The sequence below is a fragment of the Amborella trichopoda genome, chromosome 4, assembly GCF_054954075.1.
Source record: "Amborella trichopoda isolate Santa Cruz 75 chromosome 4, AtrichopodaSantaCruz75HAP2 v2.0, whole genome shotgun sequence".
Lineage (NCBI taxonomy): Eukaryota > Viridiplantae > Streptophyta > Magnoliopsida > Amborellales > Amborellaceae > Amborella > Amborella trichopoda.
In genome coordinates, this window is record NC_142339.1 from 25,881,945 (window position 1) to 25,904,648 (window position 22,704).

Below are 22,704 nucleotides of genomic sequence, written 5' to 3' on the forward strand. Positions count from 1 at the left end.
CCCCATTGAGCCATCTCCTCCACATTTCAGAATTGATAGGGAGTTCAATTACCTTTCCAAGGATGAGAAGAAGTGCGTAATGTAGCAGAAGACAGATTGGAATATTTTGAATAAAATGTTTTTGTCTAAAGACTAGAGAGAGTAGTCTCTTCCCGAAGCAAATTGCTGCCAAACTACTCTGAAGCAAAGTTGATGCCAAGTTTCACTACTTGAGCTCTTTTCATGTCTTTGGAAAGTATGAAACCATCACAACCTTCTTCCGCTTTAGAAATTCAATCCCATTATCATAATATAGTTTTTCAGAATTATTAGCGCCTACCCACAGGAAACATTTGAGAATGTGTTCAAAAGAAAGCTTTTTTCCTAAAATGTTTAAAAGACAAGAACCAGTAAAGGGAAATGGCATGAAGAAGAGAGAAACTAAAGTTAAACGCAGAGGAGAGGACAGATTCAGCCACTGAATCATTGACGTTAGAAGAGATTTTATCAGTTAGAATTCGGTAATAGCCAGCCCTGAGCTTTCCAATAAATAATAGGAGACCTATTTAGAGGGTAGATATGCTTTTGGAAATCTAAAATAGCTGTTAGCTAGTGTGCTTTTTTGTTATGAGTATTATTTTTCTTTAAGAAGAACAAGCTAATCAACAAACAAAACCAATACTTGAAACCTAAAATAAACATAGCAAATCTGCATTTTGAATTTTTTTTAAGATAGGGATAAAAAAACCAGATGCATCAGCAATTTCCCTTTAGAATGGTGGAGTACGTTCGTCAGATTAATTCCGAGAAATTACATATAAATGCTTAATCCCACTGAAATGTTCCAAGAACGCTACCAACAAGAATAATAGCTTTGGCATGATAATGTATTAATAAAAAATGGAACAAAAAAAAAACAAAGCAAAAAAAAAAACAAGTTGCATAAACAGGTTTGATATTACTTTGATGGATGAACCAAAAGTCCCAGGTTGGAATAATCATGCACAGCAGGGAACAAGAACAAACAGGCAGGAGAGGTCAATCAACCCAGCTTAAGGAAAAACTTCCATGATCATTATGAGCACAACAGAGTAATCAGCAGGAGAAAGAACAACATAAGAGAGAACTGCATGAAGATAATAGAAATGGTCAGATTTTTCATACAAGTGTAAATCAGGTCCGATTTTTCATACATGTGTAAATCAGGTAAGATTTTTCATACACGTGTAAATCAGGTCAGATTTTTCATACACGTGTAAATCAGCATATACCAAGTCTAGAAAGATCAGATACTTGAAGAGATGAAAGCCAAAGGTCAATCATAATGAATTTAAGCAAATATCAAACACAAACAATGAATACCGGCACAATTACGGAAAGTGGTAGTGCACTATGTAACAACATCACATAGGAGAAAACATGCTATAAACCCACTAACAAAAGATCCACATCAAGCAAGGGAAGAATAACATACTTGTAACATCAAGTAAGCCGCATAACAGATGGAGCAGTCAACTATCTGAAGTCAGTATGATCTGTAAAGACCAAGTAAACCTTTTTCCCTCTCTTCCGTTCTTCTTCTTGCAGCCTCTCTTGCTTGGAGCGCAGCAGCTTCCTCACTGGACATAGACTTAGGTTTATCTTCCCTCTTCCTCTTGCCAACAGAAATTGATGAAGGGGCACCCTTAGAGGATCCCCTAGAGTGCATGTATGATGAAACAACCAACCCTGGAGGAGGACCACCTTTATATTTCCCAGAGTCTTTTGATACTTTTATAGTAGACTTCTCAGAGACATCTGATACAGATAGTAAAACAGATGTTTCATGTTTAGGTTCCAGAGAGCTAGAGATACTATAGCTATCAGACCCTGAAACTTCGGATGAAGATCTAAGTATTTAATAACTCAAAATCCACATTTACTCTTTGAAAATAATCAACTCGTGATTTTAGGTTGATCCTAAAATTTTCAGATCAAAAAATCTTCCTAGGTAGCTATTTAGCCATGTATAATATGGTCCCATGGGAGCATGATATACACATGCGCAGTATTGGCCAAATCCATAAGATACTAAAGCTTACTTTACCATCTTTTGATGTTATTAAACTTGCTTTTGTATGTGGATCATCCACAGCAGTTTCCAAAGTATCAGTATTTGAATCTGCACCTTTCTTGAAAGCAGCTAAATCCTTCTGATAGCTGCGGTTAGCTTTCTGAGAGAACAATTGAAATTGACAATTAGATAATATATTAGAAAATAATCCATTATCACATAGAGATAAACTTAAAGTCGCCCTTCCTATACCACTTTAGTGCTGGGAAATATGAAAAAGAAGTGTGATAAGGAAAAGAACCCTTTTCATCATTCTATCCTAAGAATGTTTGCACACCAGGTATGAAACATGCAAACAGGTACTAATTCCACAAAAATTGATGCGTATGTCAAATAGTGAAGGATGTCAATCAAATGGCAAAACGAATACTAAAGGGAAACACAGAATTTCAAACTCACCAAATGATAGAGGCTACCCAAATGAGTGCAACTGCTGTTGGATGGGATATACTTCTGACAAATAAATGAATAATTTTAGCTGCCATGTCTCCTTGACTCCATAACTTGTATTATGAGCAGAAAATCATTTTTTGTACTATAGTATTTGTCTAAGTGTATTTCTTACAATTTAAAATTGTCTGTTGAAAGGATGATTTGTAATTATTTTCAATGTAATGAAGATTTTCCTTTAGGATTGCATTTCTTTTCGTCGCCACCCTCTCATAGTTATCTTCATTCACACTCGTCCACAACTCCGTTCTTCTAAATGGCATCAGAGCCAAAATCAAGAGGTTTTAGAATCATGAAACATGCACCACATGCACATATGCGCAAGAGAAGAGTGACAATGGCAGCAAAAGCGGCCACAATAAAAGATAAAATTTCTTGAGAGAAACTACAGTACCACACAGAAATTGGGAGTAGCTTTGTCAAAAATCTGTCAATGGCAGTGCATATGACACCCGAGAATCCCATCCAACCCCTGTGGTTTTCTTCTAAGAGATTTATCCAATCCATAGTCTCATGGTTAAGAAATCGAGGTTTAAGTATGTCATATAATGGGGTTCTTCTTGCTCTAATATCTAGATTCTTAACTATATTTGGCATATGTTTAAGTCTTAAGTATGACTCTCGGGAATGGTTAACTATGCCAACTCCGGGTGGGGAGAAGAAACTAAAGCTGCACCACAATAAAGAACTATCAACATCTTATCTTGCTGCGCTTGAGAGATTGTAGCAAGATAAGAATGAGATGGGCAGAATATGACCACACACCAATGATTTTGTAAGTAATAAAGGAGTCTTCTTACTCCCGGCATCCATTTCCAACAAAGGAACAATGTCAGTTGTTTCGTGGTGGGATCTATATAGCGCTGCCAACGAGCCGGCCCTGCCCGAGGCCCGGATCTTGTTTTGAGCCAGACCGGCCCACAAACAGTACATAGAAAACTGGGCCCAGCCCACAAACAGTACAAAGGCGACCCAGCCTAGACCGTGAAGACCCATTAGGCCCACTGGATCTGGCCCGGCCCATTTTTTTTGGGGGAGGGGGGGAGGGAGGGGGGGTTAAAATTTCTCTGGGGACTTTTCTTAGAAGGAAAAAAAGTTCAAAGGCCAGTTAGGCTCAGTGGGCTTGGCCCGGACCAATCCAAGCCTGACCCAATTTTTTTTTTTACTTCCTTCCGATTTTTCTTATAAAAAATTGCTAATTAATTTTCACAAATTTAAATCCCCTTTAAATAAAAATACTAGAAAGAGTAGGTCAATATGCTTCTAGAGAGAGACAGATATTTGGGTTTTTTTCTTGAGTTGGGTTTTTGGATGGGAGAGACGTTAGGGTTTGTTTGAGATGGGTTTAGAGAGGGGTCTTTCTGGAGTGGGTATTTGGAAGAAGAGAGGTACTTTTTTTTTTTTTTTTCATGGGTTTTTTTGGAGAGAGAGTGATTAGGGTTCTCTAGGTTTTTGGAGGGAGAGTGATTATGGCTTTCATGGTTTTTGGAAGGGAGAGAGGATGGGGTTTTTCGAGTGGGTTTTTTGAAGAGGGAGAGAGAGATTAGGGTTTCGGGGACTCACCCGCCTTCAACGTGCTTGTGAGGACATTTCCAGCCATTGTTGCCCTTCTTTTTGCGAAAACCTTTGCTTTGGCTTCTATTTCTTTTGATGTGTCCTTTAATGGAGGATTCAAAACGCCGATCAAGCATCATTTTGCAACATACCTAGAGAGCTCTAGTTCTCTAGTCTCTCGCCCTCCTCTCTCTCTCTTCTCTCTCTAAGCCTTTTCTTTTTCTCTCTAGGTTGGGGGGCCTGGTATCTGGTTTTATACTAGTGGTCGATCTGTTGGTAATCTGATTTTAGAGAGAGAGAGATGGTCGATCTGCTTCTAAAGAGAGAGAGGGCTTTATGGGAGAGAGGACTACGTGAGTGAGGCCAAAGAGAGAGAGAGAGGGGGCTTTGTGAGAGAGCAGAGAGAGAGAGAGGGCTCCATGACTCACAACAGAGAGGTGAGAGGGAGAGAGCGAAGCCATGTTAGGTTCTGTTTTTGGGGTTAGGTTTAGAGAGAGAGGGTTAGGTTTCTTTTTTGGGTTAAAGGTAAATTAAGATTTGAGAGAGAGAAAGAGAGAGAGGGGAGGGTAGAGTTTTTTTTTCCTTATTATAAAAAAAAATATTTGAAGAGTAACAAAAGAAAAAAAATCTTCTAAATGGGCCGGGTCGGGATTTATTTGGGCCAGGCCATGACTTGAGGTCGGTTTTAAGGCCCGTTTGGGGCAAACAGGCCTTTTTCGGGCCGACCTATTAACAGCCCAGCCGTACCCATGTACCCATGTTTACATGGTGACCCAGCCCAGAGCCCGAAACCAGCCCAAAAACAGGCCCGCTAGGGGCCCGTAACCAGGCCCAACCCTGCCCATTGGCAGCCCTAGATCTATATGGTGGTGGGTTCTTGAATTATATTCACTAGCTGTTAAGGTGTTGTCTTAAAGTGTCAACTCATCATGTACTGAGAGGTGCTAGAGTACATATAGGTATATTCACAGTTTTAAGCGGAACATATTAAATATTCAATGCTCCAAGTCATTGGTTTATGTTCACTACAATAACAAGGTGTTAAGCAGATTGCGATCAGACTATGCAGAGAAATACAAAGGATGGGATTTTCATCCTGATGATGACCACCTTGAGGATGATATTGGGGTATTACAAGTATTAGGCGACCACATTGATGCTGATGATGAGGCTCGTCAAGGTGCTCCATTACCAAGGCATGTCCCTCCCATTACATCTTCAGGCCATGACACAAGTTTGGCATGCACTATTCCCTCGGAGTCCCCAGCAACCCAGAATCCTACCACTCAAGGGTCATCTTCTTCGAATGTAGTCTCCTCTACTTCCATTGTTTCTAAAGGCTAGCTCTCCAAAAGGGCAAGAGGACAAGATGGCCTACTCTCTCTCTCTCTCTCTCTCTCTCTCTCTCTCTCTCTCTCTCTCTCTCTTAGATGCAAACGAAGCTTTTTAAAGCTTGAAAAAGCTTTTTAAAGCTTCGACCCCTTAATTTCGAAATCGCGATCCAACACATCTTTGAAAACTTGAACCCATTAATTGTGGATAGACGTTCCCAAATATATCGAATTTGGATTCTAGCGAGGATTAAATCTTGATTCCATGTCAATTGGAGTAGAAATCTTATTTCGAATGCCTTCTAGTGGTTGCACAGTTTCATTATTTTATTTGTGCCACCCTGGATGGCCTTTACTTTAAATTTAAAATATAATTGGTAAATACAACACATACAATTAAAAATAAAATAATGGTGTAAACATAATCCTATTTTCTCTTTATAATAATGAAGTCAAAATCACAATTTAGGAATACTTGCCTTTTGTACATAATGACCATAAATTCAATAGGCAACGCAATCACTTTAAAATTCAGGAAACCTTCTAATAAGAGATATCCAATATAAGTTCTAAAGTTCATGAGGCTCAAGATGTGCGTCGCTTTTTTCTCCATAAAAAAGAAATCTTGATTCCTAATAGGGGTCATCAAACGCATTTCATAGTCCATATTATTGTAAATCTCGATCTCAAACTGGCATGGATATCTGATTTATATGTTAGAATCACAATTCAAAACAACAACATATCTATGTTCCACATATGTCAGAAACTCGATTCCGCATAATTAAGAATCTTGACTCCTAGAGTGTCGATTCCAAGGGGATGGAAATCCCGATTCCAAGGAGGACGGAATCTCGATTCCATAGGTGGATGAAACTTGTTGGATCTATTTCGGTCGAAACACGATTCTCAAAAACTAGGAATATCGTTCCTAGCGATTCCTATTGTACGAACAACAATTCCTAAGACAGGAATCTTCTAGCTGACCGTGATTCTGCGATTCCAGTTCCTAAAACGATTCAGATTCCCAAGCATTTTCAACAACTATGAGCCAAATACCTTAAGGGGTACAAGGAACATGGGTGAGTTGCGATGAATAATTTCTAAAGCTCTGATACCAATTGATACAAGGAAAAGGGGAAACAAAGTAAACAACCCAAAAAAATAAACAAATCAAAATATAGTGCAAGAGAATTATACCCTCTATCTGAGCCCGCATGAGAGTCCACCCCAAAGGCCGAGTGATGTGACCCACTCTAGGTCTGCCAGGGAGTCTACCCAAAGGATCTCCATACTTACATATCTATAGAAGAAAACCCTAAAACCCACCTTGTTTCCTACAAAACCCTTATTATTATTAAATCCTAACCTATCATCTTTAAAAGATTAAACTTCCAATTCCACCCTTTAATTCTCTACAACAAAAAAAGACATAAGTACCCTAAACGAAAACCAAAAACCCAAAGATACCCAAACCTAATATGAATCTCCAAAAAAAAAAAAAGAAATAAAGCCCTAAATACATCAACTATACACAGTTTGCCAAGATAGGAATCTTGGGGCCTCAATGGGCAGTCATCTATAACCCTGGTTAGAGACCATGTGCAAGAACAGGGGAAAAGGTTCCCTAAGTGTAACAGTAAAACAAGGCAGAAAAAAAGGGTTTACACAGATGGTTTTTTAGGCATGCAGGAAGAGAGAGAATTTCTTGCTAGGCTGCTGTGCATGTACAATAGAGGAATATGTCCTCCATGACTCAGAGATTAAGGTTAGATGATCTTTAAGGGCAGCCACATCAGAAAACAAGATTACAAAGTTTCTTGAGGTGCAAAAATGAGAGGGGATCGATTTCTTTGATGGCTGTTTGTGCACATGGAAGAGCAACCTTAGAGGTGAAGAGAAACCCGAGAGTGGATTGAAAATCCCATAAGCCATGTTCCAGAAGATTCTAAAGTCATTTTTGAGTGGAATGAAAGACTAGGTCAGTACGCCATTGTTCCATAGAAACCCAGTGCGGGGTGAACCAAGTATTGGGTGGTAACCCCCGGAAACCCTCACCAATATGTTATTTTTGTTGTGAGTTTTGTTTTTTCCCAAGTGTCCATAAGAATGTTGCAGCAACTAGATTCTAGGGAACTGTAATTGTATTGTTTTGCATTATTTTATTGTAAAAGATGTAAAAATGCATATAGCAGCACTTGTAAAGTTGCCAATACGAGCAATAAAGATTGTTTGAAAAAAAATTCAGAATTTGATACCTGATAAGCATCAGTACAGCTGCTTACATAACTGAGATTAAGAAGTATAGACTATAGACTACAAACTATAGCACAAATCATAGTTGTTGGAGGCAGGAGTGGGATCGGTTCTGGGAATGTCGAAAATCATAGGGTGGAAGTTCTCTGGGGTTAGGATCAACATCCGTATATGCAAAAAGTTAAGGAGCTAGATCGTAGGATACCTGGGAGCGAGATCCCATGTCAATGAAATCGAGGTTTTGACTTGGATAGGTCTAAGCTCAAGTGTCTTAATAGTATACGATAAAATTAGAATCAAGCAAATGCCTGCTCGATCCATTATTATATGCCTTAGCTTATTACCAATGCCATATAGCACTCCAATTTACCAGAATAATGCAATTTAATAATAGCATAAATTGGCTTACTATGATATTAACATGTAGTTTTTTAGTACCATTACCGATGCCATATAGCACTCCAATTTACCAGAATAATGCAATTTAATAATAGCATAAATTGGGTTACTATGATATTAACATGTAGTTTTTTAGTACCATAATTCTAGTATACCAAGAGGTGATGCACTACAAATTAACATATTCGAAAGAAATAAATCTATAATACTAAGGAGAAGAACAATAGTTCAATTAATAGTATAGCCCCTCTCCATGAAAGGATCCTACAAGCATGTAGACCAAGATCCCATTTTATACAGAGTGAGATCCCTATTTTTCTAAACCCAACTCCCTCCAAAATCCCTTCGAGTAGCTGCAGGATCGCATTCCTAGGGTGGGACCACGACCTTACTCTCAAGGTTCCCGCAATGATGGCCCAAATTACTGAATAAGGCAAGGGTGGCCTAAGCCCAGCCAAGAAATTAAACTAGCCTACTTTGCCAAGCCCAGGTTCGAACTCAGGCCTTACACCGTGTCCTGAATCGCCCGTTCAGCAGTGCTAGTTCTAACCAATCTATCAAACCAACAAAAGTATACTTGTTTTGAGCATTGGCCCTGTCTATAGGCTCACCAAGCTCCTCACCTCAACTAAATGAATCAATCTATCAAAAGAAGATTATTTTTCAATTGTAAATGTATCAATTGATGTTTTTGCTCACTTTTCATATGCATTATGTTTCTTCTATATATTTTGTTATGCTAAATGAGTATAATTTTTCTTGATAAATAAGTAAAAATTTCTACTACAAAGGTAAAAAGTAAAATGTTCATGGGTTACTTGAAGTCGTATAAAGCGTTTCACATGTTACAGCATATGATTATATCATTGACTTCTCCTCAACTAAAGAATGATGTGACTTTATGAAGAAACCATAATTTGTCTCTCTTGATCTCATTAATGGAGTATTATGAGAACAATACATATATTAATATCTATCTTCTATTTTTTGTTTATTACTGCAGTGGTTATTTTAGAAAGTTTACCCTCCATGGCGCTTCCGTCACTTTGACTTACATCTAACCTCTCTAATAACTGGTGTGAATTCAATTTTACCCTTGATGGATCATGGTTACCATATGATAACTCATCCAGAGAGGCTTTCCTTCACAAGATGTCATGTCTCCTCTATAAATCATTATACATTTTCAGCACATTAGTGGATCCTTGCAAGTCTGGAACAATTACAAAGATAGCGTGGAAATAGTCATCACAAGTCATACCTAAAATTTATCAGGGAAATTATTGAACTTCAAAATTCAGAGACCATGGAATGAGATAACATTTTGCCCCATAGGAGCTTGAGCAAGCGCTTTTGAGCTCTAGAGCAAGCCTCTTGCCTGGGATTCATTACCTCTATCTTCAAAAGGATGGCAACTGGATGTCCGAGGTTTCCTAGAGGGGTGGGGGAAGAGGGGTAGATAATAAGAGGGACATTAGAAAGAAGGGGAGGAAATGCAACCAACGCCAAACACTGGAAAAGCTACTTGAAGGATGCCATAGGTGCTTCCAACAAGCAATGTAACTAGCATCGCCCGAGTAAGTATATGAGTCAGAGAGCAGTGGTTTACTCAAGTTGTTTTTGTTTTTTTGAAAGTTGATGGTTAATATTATAATATTAAGATATTGTACAGCAGCAAGGGTAGAGGAGACCCACAGACTGGGACTCTCAACCTAAAACTTGGTCACTAGGGAGTGACCTATTCTAGAATACTAGTTCTAACATTCCAGTGAGGCAGGAAGAAGGGGCTTATATGAACCGCCCGTTAATAGGTAGAAGATAAGAAACTAGAAGGAGGCAGCCTTCCCGCCGGTTTACTCAAGTTTTATGTTAGAGTTCTTGAGAAATGAAAGAAATTCAAGTCTCCCTCTTTCGTTTTTCTTCTAAATTGTAATAATAACGCTATAAACAGTCAAGGGTAAAAGTGTACAAAAAATAAAGGGGTTTTCACTCCCAAATTTTACTCTAGAGAAATCCCACAACTACTACTTACTCAAGTTCTCGGGGAGTGCCAATCAATATTTCATTGATTCATCTCTTCTCCTCAATTACTCATTCAATTACAACCAAATGGAATTATTGAGTAGTCTCCTTCCCTTCGAATGATGAATTCTCTTAAATTAGAAGAAGACTTTGGAATTCATAAGGAATTTACTGGTCTATGCATTATTCCATTCGATCTTTTAGGTCCCTACTTCGCCTCGACGATTATGCCATGGTATCCCTTATTAATAAGAAATCCAAAGTCCAAAAAAACAATGAACCACTAACATAAAAAACTGAACCTCAAAACCAGGTTCTAAAACCTTAACAAGTCTGAGTCAGATTCACACACGTCAGAGTCAGAGTCATGTCATTGGGAACTGCCACCCCCCAGTATCAGATGACCCCGACATGGTCAACCCGAGTATTGGCTGAGTCTGATCAAGTCTTGTCAAGTCTGTCCAGCCAAGTGTACCCAGGCCTTTAGAAAAGCCTGTGATTCTGGTCCTAGCATAACCAGTCAGACTCGAGACTCCAGAAGCTGACTCAGACCTGCCCCTAGCCTGGTTCAGGATTTTTATATCACAAGCACTCCTAATGGAACTGCAAAATGGTTTTGATTAAATGTTAATTAGATGGTAAATTTGAAAAACTTGGATACGGTCAGCAATCAAAAGGTTCCTAAGTTGAAACCACCATGATGTCAAAAAGCATAGACAAAGATTAAGTGAAAGAAGAATTTCATATCCCCTGTGAGATTTGCAGCAACCATGCATTAACTTATCTTCGACCATAACAGTCGAACGAATCATTATAAGGATTTACTATCAAAATAAAATACCAAATGGTCCAAACTTAAAAATGTAGTATTTCAAATTTGATTTTCATTCTGTTTCTAGTATCTTATCAGAAAAAAAATATGTTTCTATTCTATTATTCTTCACCCAAGAATATTTGAGACCGACCCCTCATGAAAGGGAAAAAAGGGCACAGTAAATATTTTTTGATCGTCATCGAAATTGATGTCGCGCTCCTCCGCATATAGAAAATGAATAAATAAATCGATCAAATTACGGGAAGCTTTGTAAAGTGCCACTTTTGGAGTTAAACTTCCATTTGTCCATATCTCTCGAAAAAGTATCTCGTGTCTTTCATTCTTCCATAACATTGAATACTATAATTCACAGAACGGATCATTATAAGGACTTGCTATCAAAATAAAATACCAAGTGGTCCAAACATAAAAATGTAGTATATAATATTTGATTTTCATTCTGTTTCTATTATCATCAGAAAAAAAATATGTTTCTATTCGATTGTTCTTCATATTTGAGAACAGTGACTTCAGCCACTAAATTTATCTTCAATCAACTTTAACCCCAGGAGGGACTTGACCAATTAAAACCATAGAACTGAACAAATTTAACATGGGCAATTAGAGAAAATGAATATCTATAAGAGTAAGTATAATTTAAAACCTACATCCAACTATAGAAGCATTCAATCAAAGCTACATCAGAAAAAACAAATCTTCCATAAACTTACCATTTCAAGCTGTTCAAAATCTCGCAAAGCTTCCTTTTGCTCCTTTTCCTTGGCCGCATTCTCTTTACGCATAGCAGCAAGCCTTGTAGCAACATTGTCCTTGTGCCGCTGACCAAGCTCATGAGTTCTAATACTCAGAGGGTTGTTGGCTATATAGATCTTGCAGAAGTCACACCATTTGTTACCCTGGCTTACCCAATACTGGAAAGAAGGAAAATGGACTACAAGTAAGAGAAGCGCACAAACATTTTATGTTTACATAAAATTAAAAGGTACACCAACAGAGTAAGTTATACAAAACCATTGTGTATAGAACTAGGGGTAGTGAGGCAACTCCTAAAGTGCATAGAATGTTTCTTGAGTCAAAACATTTGGCTACACAAAAATGGAAAAGAGAATAAAGGGAAATAGTTTCCTTTGTTGCATAGATGGGGGAATCTTCTGAAATATGTGACTCAGTTACAGTAAATGGTCTACACAATAAGCTACAAATCAGCTGACTGCAAGAGAAGACCAAAATGAATTAGAAGTCAAATTATATCGCTGAATTAATCAAACACAGAGTTTGTATATCTCAAACATGTTCATTCCAGCAAGTTCAGATTCAGACTTAAACCTTACCATGCAAGTCCTTTTGGAAGCCGTAATGCAGCTGAAGTGATGGTATCTCACTAGGCCAGCCAAATTATGGAGTGAAAGAAATGTTGATTGCATACTCAAAGTAACAACCTTGTTAGGAGGTTCTAGCAGCTGTACCTTGAAGCATGATAATTATTCACTAATGTCTCAAAATTAGATTATTAGACAATATGGAATACACCCCAACTTTAACAAAAAGCTTCACTACAAAGATTGAACATAAAATACTCAAACATATAAAAAGTTGGATACAGCGTTCCAAAAATCGTCGGGCGGCACCTAGGCGGCCAGGACCCCCTGGTCGCCCAACGCCTAGGCGGCCGCCCAAAACCTGGGCGGCCTAGGACCTATGTTGAAGAAGAGGCGTAAGGTGCAGGGAAATATAAATAAATATCATAAAATAATTAAAATCCCATAATCCAAAAAGTTTCAAACCATTATATTTGCAATAGATAGACTACTAGTACAAACAAAAATAAAATATACTAGGAATTAGTAAATTAGTAATACAGGCACAATCCATGATCCATACTCCATAGATCATACTCCATACTGCACATTTTATATCATTCCATAATCCATATTTCCATACAATGATACAACCATACAGACATACACAAGAAAGTAGAGAGTAGAAACTAGAAAATAAGAAAAATAAAATATACAGTCATCTTGTGAGAGTTGTTTTGGGAGAAGAACATAAAATAACTAGAAGCACCTTGAAATTCCAAAATTGTATGAACAACAACAGTAACACTTTGAATGTTTAGCCAACTGTAAATTTAATCTGACATCTAAGAATAAATTTTAGTCCCAAATAGATCTGAAATCCTTTTTCCAAGTAAAAGTTAATCCAACACCTTGGTTAAATAATACTTGACCTTATCAATCAATTTATATATCACTATGGAGAGGTCGAGAGCAGGGGAAAGAAGATTTAGTAAGCCAGGGCTGATATTGAGAAATTATTCATGTGAAAAAACCTAGTCAGGGTATTTTTATGACCTGAAAAATTTCCAAATCATGAATATTGCACATTGTGAGGGCTTTCAAAAAGAAAATGATTTTGCAGTTTAAAAACCCTAAATCCAATAATCATGAAATGGCCCCCCACAGTCATTCTTTGAACAAGAACAGATTTGGAGCATTTTTTTAGCTCCAAATCAATGTAAATTGAAATTGATCTTAGAGATGAATAAAAGACAATTTGATAGTTTGGGGGTCAAGCAAATCCCCTAAACCTGCAGCTGTATGGGCCTGAGGGCGAATGGGGCTTATACTAGTGCTATGGTTGAACTATAAAAGCTTTTTGGAATGGATTGGGTTCAAGGAACAAAATCAATCCATCAGATTATGTATTTGAAAAACCCATGAGACAATAGACCAGTCAAATATTGGCATTATATCCATCACAGCTAATTCAGTGACATGGGGATATTTTTTTGACATGGGGACATTATAAAAAGGGAAACTCTAAAACATCACAACCAAATGTGTGCTTTTTCTCCTTAACCCAGAGTCATTGATTATTAACAACAAAACCATAGCAGAGAATGAAGATAATTTTGTTGTTCTCATTAATGATGACACAAAGTCCTTGGGTAGTTGTATTGAAGACGAACCAACTCAGGACGAACACCTATAAACTTAATATTAAAACTATAACGTTGCTGTTACTTTCTTATTAACAAATATGGATCACTAGGAAACTTCAAAAGAAAATATATGAACATACAGCCCCAATGGGAAAGGGAATAAACTCCATAAGATGCAAAGCCTACCTCCTGTAAAGTTATACACATCTGAGCTAAATCACTTCGTTCTTACTCATAATTTTTTAGCAAATTTGAATCGGATAAAACGACAAACAAAATAACAGATAGATAGAGAGAATTAGAGGAAACGAACAAAAAGAAAATAAATCACCTCTGTCATCCTTCGAGCTAGAAGGCTCTCTTCCTTTCAAAACTCAAATTTTGCGGCAATCCCAATGAGAAAGGAGTTAGCAGCAGATAGGAAATCTGCAGGAGGCTGGCCCCTTTCCAATTCGGAGAGAGAGAGCAGGGTGAACGGCAAGGGCCCTTTGCTTTCTGAGGTACAGCCGACCTAACACCCTCTGCCCTTTTAATTTGCGAATGACTGAAAAAGTTTGGACCTCTTCGTCAAAAGTCGCACTACATGGCGTTTGCAGCCTAACATAATCCAATTAAGGCACACCTCCAAATTTTATCAACGGATAATTTTGATGTAAAATATTATTCAAATTATTTAAAAATCTATTTTTATATTTAATTATAAAATTTTAAACTTTAAAAATAGTTAAAATTAAGCAGATCTATAAATACATAAAAATCTTGAAAATGGATGGTTTAGATAATGTGTTGCAAGATACACTACTTCTGGGACATGAAAACTTATTTTTTTATATTCATATAACTTGATGTCGAGATTATTAATTAGTGGGTTTTTAACATTTAAACAATATTTTTAAATGGATTTTTGAGGTGCATCTTTAATTCTACATTTAAAGGTTGCAACGTTGTATAAACTTTTTCCTTATAAAAAATTTCGAAAGTAGAAATTTAAGTACTTCGCAACATATTATTGTGATGGATGAAAGTTGGACTATGTAACCTGAGCAAATGTATACCGATAAAAAATAAATATTTTCTTTATTTTATGAATGGATATAATATAATAGAATCACAGTATCCACTACCAATAGAAGACCCATTGCGTAGCGATCATGGAACATATAACAGAATCACAATATCCACTACCAATGGAGGACCCATTGTGTAGCCGTCATAACACATAAAGCAGAATCACATATAATAGAATCACAGTATCTACTACCAATGGAGGACCCATTGCGTAGCGATCATGTCACATATAACAAAATCACATATAATAGAATCACAGTATCCACTACCAATGGATGACCCATTACGTAGCGCTCATGGCACATATAATAGAATCACATATAACATAATCACAATATCCACTACCAATGGAGGACCCATTGCGTAGCGGTCATGACACATATAACAGAATCACATATAATAGAATCACAGTATCTACTACCAATGGATGACTCATTGCATAGCGATCATGGCACATATAACAGAATCACATATAATAGAATCACAATATCCACTACCAATGGAGGACCCATTACGTAGCGGTCATGGCACATATAACAGAATCACATATAATAGAATCACAGTATCCACTACCAATGGAGGACCCATTATGTAGTGGTCATGACACATATAACAGAATCACATATATCAATTAGTGCCACCGTATCAAAGTATCATATTTTCAGTATCACAATCTCATATTTTTCTGCAATTTCAGACAGTAATGTCCAGCCACGGACATGGCCATAATGCTCGATCCATTTAGAATTCGGAAATGGTTCCAAAACAAAAATTTTTGGATCACTAGGAAACTTCAATAGAAAATATATGAAAATACAGCCCCAATGGGAAAGGGAATAAACTCCATAAGATGCAAAGCCTACCTCCTGTAAAGTTATATACATCTGAGCTAAATCACTTCGATCTTACTCATAATTTTTTAGCAAATTTGAATCGGATCAAATGAAAAACAAAATAACAGATAGATAGAGAGAATAAGAGGAAACGAGCAAAAAGAAAATAAAGCACCTCTGTCATCCTTCGAACTAGAAGGCTCACTTCCATTCAAAACTCAAATTTTGCAGCGATCCCAGTGAGAAAGGAGTTAACAGCAGATAGGAAATCTACAAGAGGCTGGCTCCTTTCCAATTCAGAGAGAGAGAGCAGGGTGAAAGGCAAGGGCCCTTTTCTTTCTGCATTACAGCTGACTTAACACCCTCTGCCCTTTTAATTTGCCAATGACTGAAAAAGTTTGGATCTCTTCTTCAAAAGTCGCACTACATGGCGTTTGCAGCCTAAAATAATCTAATTAAGGCACACCTCCAAATTTTATCACAACATGTAATTTGATGTAAAATATTATTCGAATTTTTTAAAAATCTATTTTGACATTTAATTATAAAAGTTTAAACTTCAAAGATAGTTAAAATCAAGCAGATCTATAAATACATAAAAATCTTGAAAATGGATGGTTTAGATAATGTGTTGCAAGATACACTACTTCTGGGACATGAAATCTTTTTTTTTTATATTCATATATCTTGATGTCGAGATTATCAATTCGAGGGTTTTTAACATTTAAACAACATTTTCCAATGGATTTTTGAGGTGCATCTTTAATTCTACATTTAAAGGTTGCAACGTTGTATGAACTTTTTTCTTACAAAAAATTTCGAAAGTAGAAATTTAAGTACTTCGCAACATATTATTGTGATGGATGAAAGTTGGACTATGTAACCTGAGCAAATGTATATTGATAAAAAATAAATATTTTCTTTATTTGATGGATGGATATAATATAATAGAATCACAATATCCACTACCAATGGATGACCCATTGTGTAGCGCTCATGGAACATATAACAGAATCACAATATCCACTACCAATGGAGGACCCATTGCGTAGCGGTCATGACACATATAACAAAATCACATATAATAGAATCACAGTATCTACTACCAATGGAGGACCCATTGCGATGCGATCATGGCACATATAACAGAATCACATATAATAGAATCGCAATATCTACTACCAATGGAGGACCCATTGCGTAGCGGTCATGGCACATATAGCAGAATTACATACAATAGAATCATAGTATCCACTACCAATGGAGGACCTATTGTGTAGCGATCATGACACTTATAACAGAATCACATATAATAGAATCACAGTATCTACTACCAATGGAGGACCCATTGCGTAGCGATCGTGGCACATATAACAGAATCATATATAATAGAATCGCAATATCCACTACCAATGGAGGACCCATTGCGTAGCGGTTATGGCACATATAGCAGAATCACATATAATAGAATCATAGTATCCACTACCAATGGAGGACCCATTGTGTAGCAGTCATGACACATATAACAGAATCACATATATCAATTAGTGCCACCGTATCACAGTATCGTAGTCTCATATTTTTCTACAATTTCAGATAGTGATGTCCTGCCACGAACATGGCCATAATGCTCGATCCATTTAGAATTCGGGTTCCAAAACTAAATTTTTACTAGACACGCGGACCTTTCAAATGGGGTCGTTTGAAAGTGTTTGGATGCAATTTGGCCCTTTGAAAGCTTATTAGAAAGGAAGCATCCCATTTGAAACCTGTTGTGCAGTTGGAACTGTGTCATGTCCCGCTTAACACCATTATGACTTTCAATCCATAAAACATTTAGTCCCATGTTATGATAGATTTTATCATACAACCCTTCTTATTATTCATTAAGATGCACATAAACACTTAATCACAAATTTTCATGGCAATCAAAGAAGATTTCAATGCTCATTTTGACATGCAATGGCAGGATAAATTTCTGGAAACCATGGCACAACAGGGTACACATGCAGTCTTAGTTCATGTTTAATCCATGCTTTCATGCCTAAGGACCTACAAGACTGATGATCCACTTACTTAAGGTGCACTGTGCCTCCAAATCTTCTCCCATAGCTCCTCCTTCAAGCTTCTAACAAGGCTCTTCAATGGGAAGCAAGGCTAATAAAAGGGGCTCTAGAGAGAGAGAGGAAATGAAATGGCATTGGGGGGGAGGAGAGAGGCTTAAGTACCCCTTGGTGGGGAGGTGGTAATTCAAGTGGTGGCAGATGGCAAACACCACACATGCAACTAGACAAGTGACATGTGTGGGAGCATGCACTTAGCAAGTGGCGTTCACTGTCCATGCATGGCAGTGCCTCAAACGGTGTGGCCATGCACGACGGTGCCCCCAACAGTGATGCCTCTCTTCTCCAAATGGCGATGCCTCTCTTCTCCAAACGGCGATGCCTCTCCCTCTTCGCAAGTGGAGCTCCCACACACCCCCCCCCCCTTCACACACGGGGCATTACCCCTCTTCTTATCAGACTCCTACTGCCGTGCATGTTTCCTTGCCCAGGAAAACCTTGGTCCTTACATCATCCCCCCCCTTAAGAAATATTTTGTCCTCAAAATCATTAACTTAGCTATTTAAACAAATGGGGGTATGTATCCTAGATCTCATCTTCTCGCTCCCATGTTGATTCTTCTCTCGAATGATACTGCCATAGGATTCTGGCCAGGGGAATCTCTTTATTGCATAAAACCTGAACCGTCTTGTCTAGTATTTCAATCGGCTGTTTAACATAAGTCAATTCTTTACTTATCGGAATTGGCTCATACTTCAAGACATGGGACGGATAGGGCTGATACTTCCTTAACGGTGAACTATGAAAGACTTCATGAATATTAACTAACTCGGGCGGTAAGGCCAAATAATATGTTGCAACTCCTATTCTTTCTTGAATATCAAAGGGTCCAATGAATCGTGGATTTAGTTTTCCTTTCTTGTCGAACCTCATAATTTCCTTAGTTGGCGACACTTTCAAAAAGAGCCGATCACCCACTTCAAATTCGAGGTCTATTCGGCAGCTATCGGCATAACTCTTCTGCCGACTTTGAGCAGTTTTGAGCCTTTATCGAATTAAGGAAATCTTCTTCAATGTCATCTAAATAATTTTCGGCTCTAATAGCCTCTTGTCGTCGACCTCATCATAACATATTGGTGATCTGCACTTTCTCCCATATAGGGCCTCAAAAGGTGCCATTTGAATACTGGCTTGGAAACTGTTGTTCTATGCAATCTCTATTAGAGGTAAGTGATCATCCCAGTTTCCTTTAAAGTCAGCAACACAGGTCCTCATCATATCTTCTAGGGTCTAAATGGTTCTCTCTGACTGTCCATCAGTCTGGGGGTGGATTGCAGTACTGAAAGTGACTTTTGTTCCCAAGGCTGATTGCAGACTATTCCAAAATCTTGAAGTAAATCTAGAATCCCAGTCGGACACAATTATAACAGGTACCCCATGCAGTCTTACAATCTCTTTGATATAAAACTGAGCCAGCTTATCAAGGGTATAAGTGGTGCAAACTGGAAAGAAATGGGTAGCTTTAGTTAATCAGTTCATAATAACCTAAATACTATCGTGTCCAATGCCTGATCTTAGCAACCCAGATACAAAGTCCATAGTGATGTGCTCCCATTTCTACTCCGGCACAAGTAAGGGATGTAACAGTCCAATGGGTTTCTGATATTCAACCTTCACTTGCTTACTTGTCAAACACTTAGAAACAAATTGTGCCACATCCCTCTTCATGTTATTCCACCAGAAATTTTTCTTTAAATCCTGATACATTTTCGTGCTCCCAAGGTGCATAGTGTAACGAGAGTGGTGTGCCTCTTCTAGAATAGCCCTTTTTATATTCTCATCACTTAGAACATATACCCGATCTTTAAATTTCAACAAATCATCATTTCTGATAGAGAAACCATCCTTTCTTCCTAATTACATGTCTTCTACGATTTTCATGAACTAGGGGTCTGTCTTTTATGCCGCCCGGATCTGTTGAAAGAGCTGAGGTTCCACCCTTATATCCATAGTTATTCCTACCCCATCACTAGGGGGGAGTGCTGGGTGCCATTCCACTTCATCTTCTATCAGTGGGTGATAGTTAATGGTGAGGTCATAATCATTAAGTAGGTCCATCCATCTTGTTTACCTCATGTTCATCTCCTTTTGAGAAAATAGATACTTGAGGCTCTTATGGTCCATGAATATATTAAATAGGACCCCATAGAGGTAATGTCTCCAGACTTTCAAGGCGAAAACCACAGCCGCGAGCTCTAAGTCATGAGTTGAGTAATTTTGCTCGTGCGACTTTAATTGTCTGGAGGTGTAAGCTATGACTTTTCCTTGCTGAATTAAAACACATCCAAGCCCTTTATGAGAAGCATCAGTATAGACCACAAAGCCTTCGTTTCCTTCGGGTAAGGTTAAAATTGTGGTCATAGTCAATCTCTTCTTTAATTCTTGAAACTCTTCTCACAATCATCTGACCATACCAATCTCACTTCCTTTTGGGTCAGACGAGTCAAGGGAAGCGCTATCTTTGAAAAACCTTCTACAAAACGTCTATAGTATTATGCTAATCTGAGAAAACTACAGACTTCTATTACATTTATAGGTCTTCCCCACTTAAGTACGGCTTCAATTTTGCAAGGGTCAACAATGACCCCATCCTTAGAAATAACGTGTCCAAGGAAAGCCATGCTTGGAAGCCAAAACTCGCTCTTTCCCAGCTTAGCATTGTAGACACCCCATTTTAAAACTGGAAAATTCTATGGTTTCTTGAACCTTTAGGATCACAATTAACCTAGTAAATCCAAATCGATAATTCACACAACCTATCTTGTGACCTGGAACCAGTTTGCCTGCCCGGAACCCTGTAGAAACCCTGTTTTGACCCAGATTTCTGTAAACGCCCTGTTTTATCAAAATAATCACTAAAAATAGTAAAAAAATATGTTTTGACCCAAAATTTTTCTGGTAGCTTCATAAGAGGCTGAGGAACATACTTGAAAAAATATTTCAATTTTGACACTTTTTGACTTAGGCGACATGAGCAGTGTCACCCAGATTTGGATGACACTATCCGTGTCACCCGAGCGACACAACCCCGCGTCGCCCAGATCCAAGACCCTCAAAACATGTATTTTTAGATGGGGATGCATTTTTTATGTGAGTATATCCTCCCCAGTTGATTTGGACCACTATAAAGCCTCTTTTTGTGGTCATTTGACAGGGGACACAGATAAAAAATCTAAGAGAAATTAAAAAACCCTACGAAATAGTTAGCTTCGAAAAACCCAGGCCTCCTGAAACCCTAAGCTTCAACCTGAGAAAAACCTAGACCTAAGGCATAACAACTCTAGATCTAACCCTTTTACACCAGGGATATGCTGGTCAACATCCGAATCAGAGAGGCAAAGAGGACGCTTGTGCTGATATGGGTGAGCCCTCGAAGGCACGAGAGTCCGGGGCCATCTGGCCTGGTTTGGTATTGTTTCTTCAGTTTTCCTTTTTCATATTTTTAATGTTTTATTTTATTTTGATCTTATTTTGTTTAATTATCCTTAAAAAATTATATTTTATTGTCTTGGATCATGCTAGCGCTGCCACAGATCTAAACGTAGATCTGCTCGTTCTGGGTAGATCTGGCCTCAGATCTGAATTCGATTTGTCCCACCTTCTCTACCACTTCATTCATTTCGAGCTTTATCTGAGCATCAAATACGATTTTTTATTCATTGTTTTTCACTATTTTCAATCACAAAAGCTCCCAAGAGTCAGCTGTGATCAGGATCTAGGGTTTAGTGATCCAAAACCCTGATTTTTCTTGGTGACACCAGGCGTGTCGCCCAGATCCAGGGCGACACTCCCCATGTCGCCCCAAACGCAAAAGTTTCAGATTATTATAAAACTTTGCAGAAGTAGTATATGACCTTTTTTGTGATTGTTCACAAAATTTAAGAGCAAAATAAAAATTTTAAAAATACCAAAAAAATATTTTACTGTTCTGTCTGCACTCTTCTACTTTAATATGTTTTAATTTATTTCATCATAAATATATTTTGTTCCTGCTTCTTAAAAGTTTAAAGTTGTATTATTTCATCAATATTAACAATAAAAAAATTTTAAAAAATAAAAACAATAATGTTTTTGGGCAACACTACCAGGGTCGCTCATCCTGTAAGGGCGACAACACTTGTGTTGCCCAACTGCAAGGGTCCTAAAAATATTCTGAGACTCTACATGCCCATTCCAGGGACTTTGGGCTTCCTTTCGACCAAGTTTGGACTTAAAATAAATTTTTTAAAATATAAAAAAATATTTTTCTTCAGATAGGACAGCGCTGTTTCTGACTCTTTTATTTTATTTTAGTTTGTTAATTTTGACCGAAACCATGTTTTCCCTGCTTTCACCATGCTTCGTTTAACTATATTTAATCAAGGTTAAAAAATAAAGAAAAATAAAAAAAATAAATATACATCGGGGGCTGCTTGCACCCTCCCTTAACTGTGTCCGTTCGAGTCAACCTCGACTCGGGCGGCGCTTGACTTAGCATGGACTGTGCCTTCATTGTTAGGACTTTACCCTTTTTGGGGCTCCATCTATATGGTTAGGTTCCTTGATCTCACCCTCCGGATTTGGATGATCGAGCGACACATGTCTTGAGTTTCGAGGGAAGACCCAGGACGATTTTGAGATCGCTCTCTCAGGAACCTCGTTCGAGAACGGGGGCAGGTGTTACCAACTGCTGAGAGAGGAATTTAAGGTGGGTTTGGGACCTACTCGAACTGGGTCACGTGGGTGCCCTCTTAGATCACGAAGAAAGCCCTCCAATAATAAAATTGGTTTGGAATCGCCTCCCTTGGCTTGTATTCT

The 22,704-nt window shown here is 38.0% G+C and overlaps 1 protein-coding gene across 43 annotated transcripts in view; it reads right to left on the bottom strand.

The window, feature by feature from the left end:
• The window catches only part of LOC18424775 (C2H2 and C2HC zinc fingers superfamily protein), a 61,243-nt gene extending 46,856 nt beyond the window's left edge, over positions 1 to 14,387 (bottom strand). For 2 of the 43 annotated variants that reach the window (XM_020661746.2, XM_020661747.2), the window contains exons 1-6: positions 14,215 to 14,387; positions 12,271 to 12,405; positions 11,650 to 11,850; positions 2,492 to 2,545; positions 2,066 to 2,192; positions 1,454 to 1,776 (exon numbers count right to left, since the gene is read on the bottom strand). In XM_020661746.2, coding sequence (XP_020517405.1) covers positions 1,505 to 1,776; positions 2,066 to 2,192; positions 2,492 to 2,545; positions 11,650 to 11,850; positions 12,271 to 12,405; positions 14,215 to 14,223 — 798 coding nt within the window. In that variant the 5' untranslated portion in view covers positions 14,224 to 14,387 and the 3' untranslated portion in view covers positions 1,454 to 1,504. Of the gene's footprint in view, positions 1 to 718; positions 1,106 to 1,453; positions 1,777 to 2,060; positions 2,193 to 2,491; positions 2,546 to 11,649; positions 12,150 to 12,270; positions 12,406 to 14,214 lie in introns of those variants that run through there. The other 41 variants (XM_088863907.1, XM_088863908.1, XM_088863924.1 and 38 more) reach the window with 33 other exon arrangements.
• Positions 14,388 to 22,704: the final 8,317 nt, after the last annotated feature.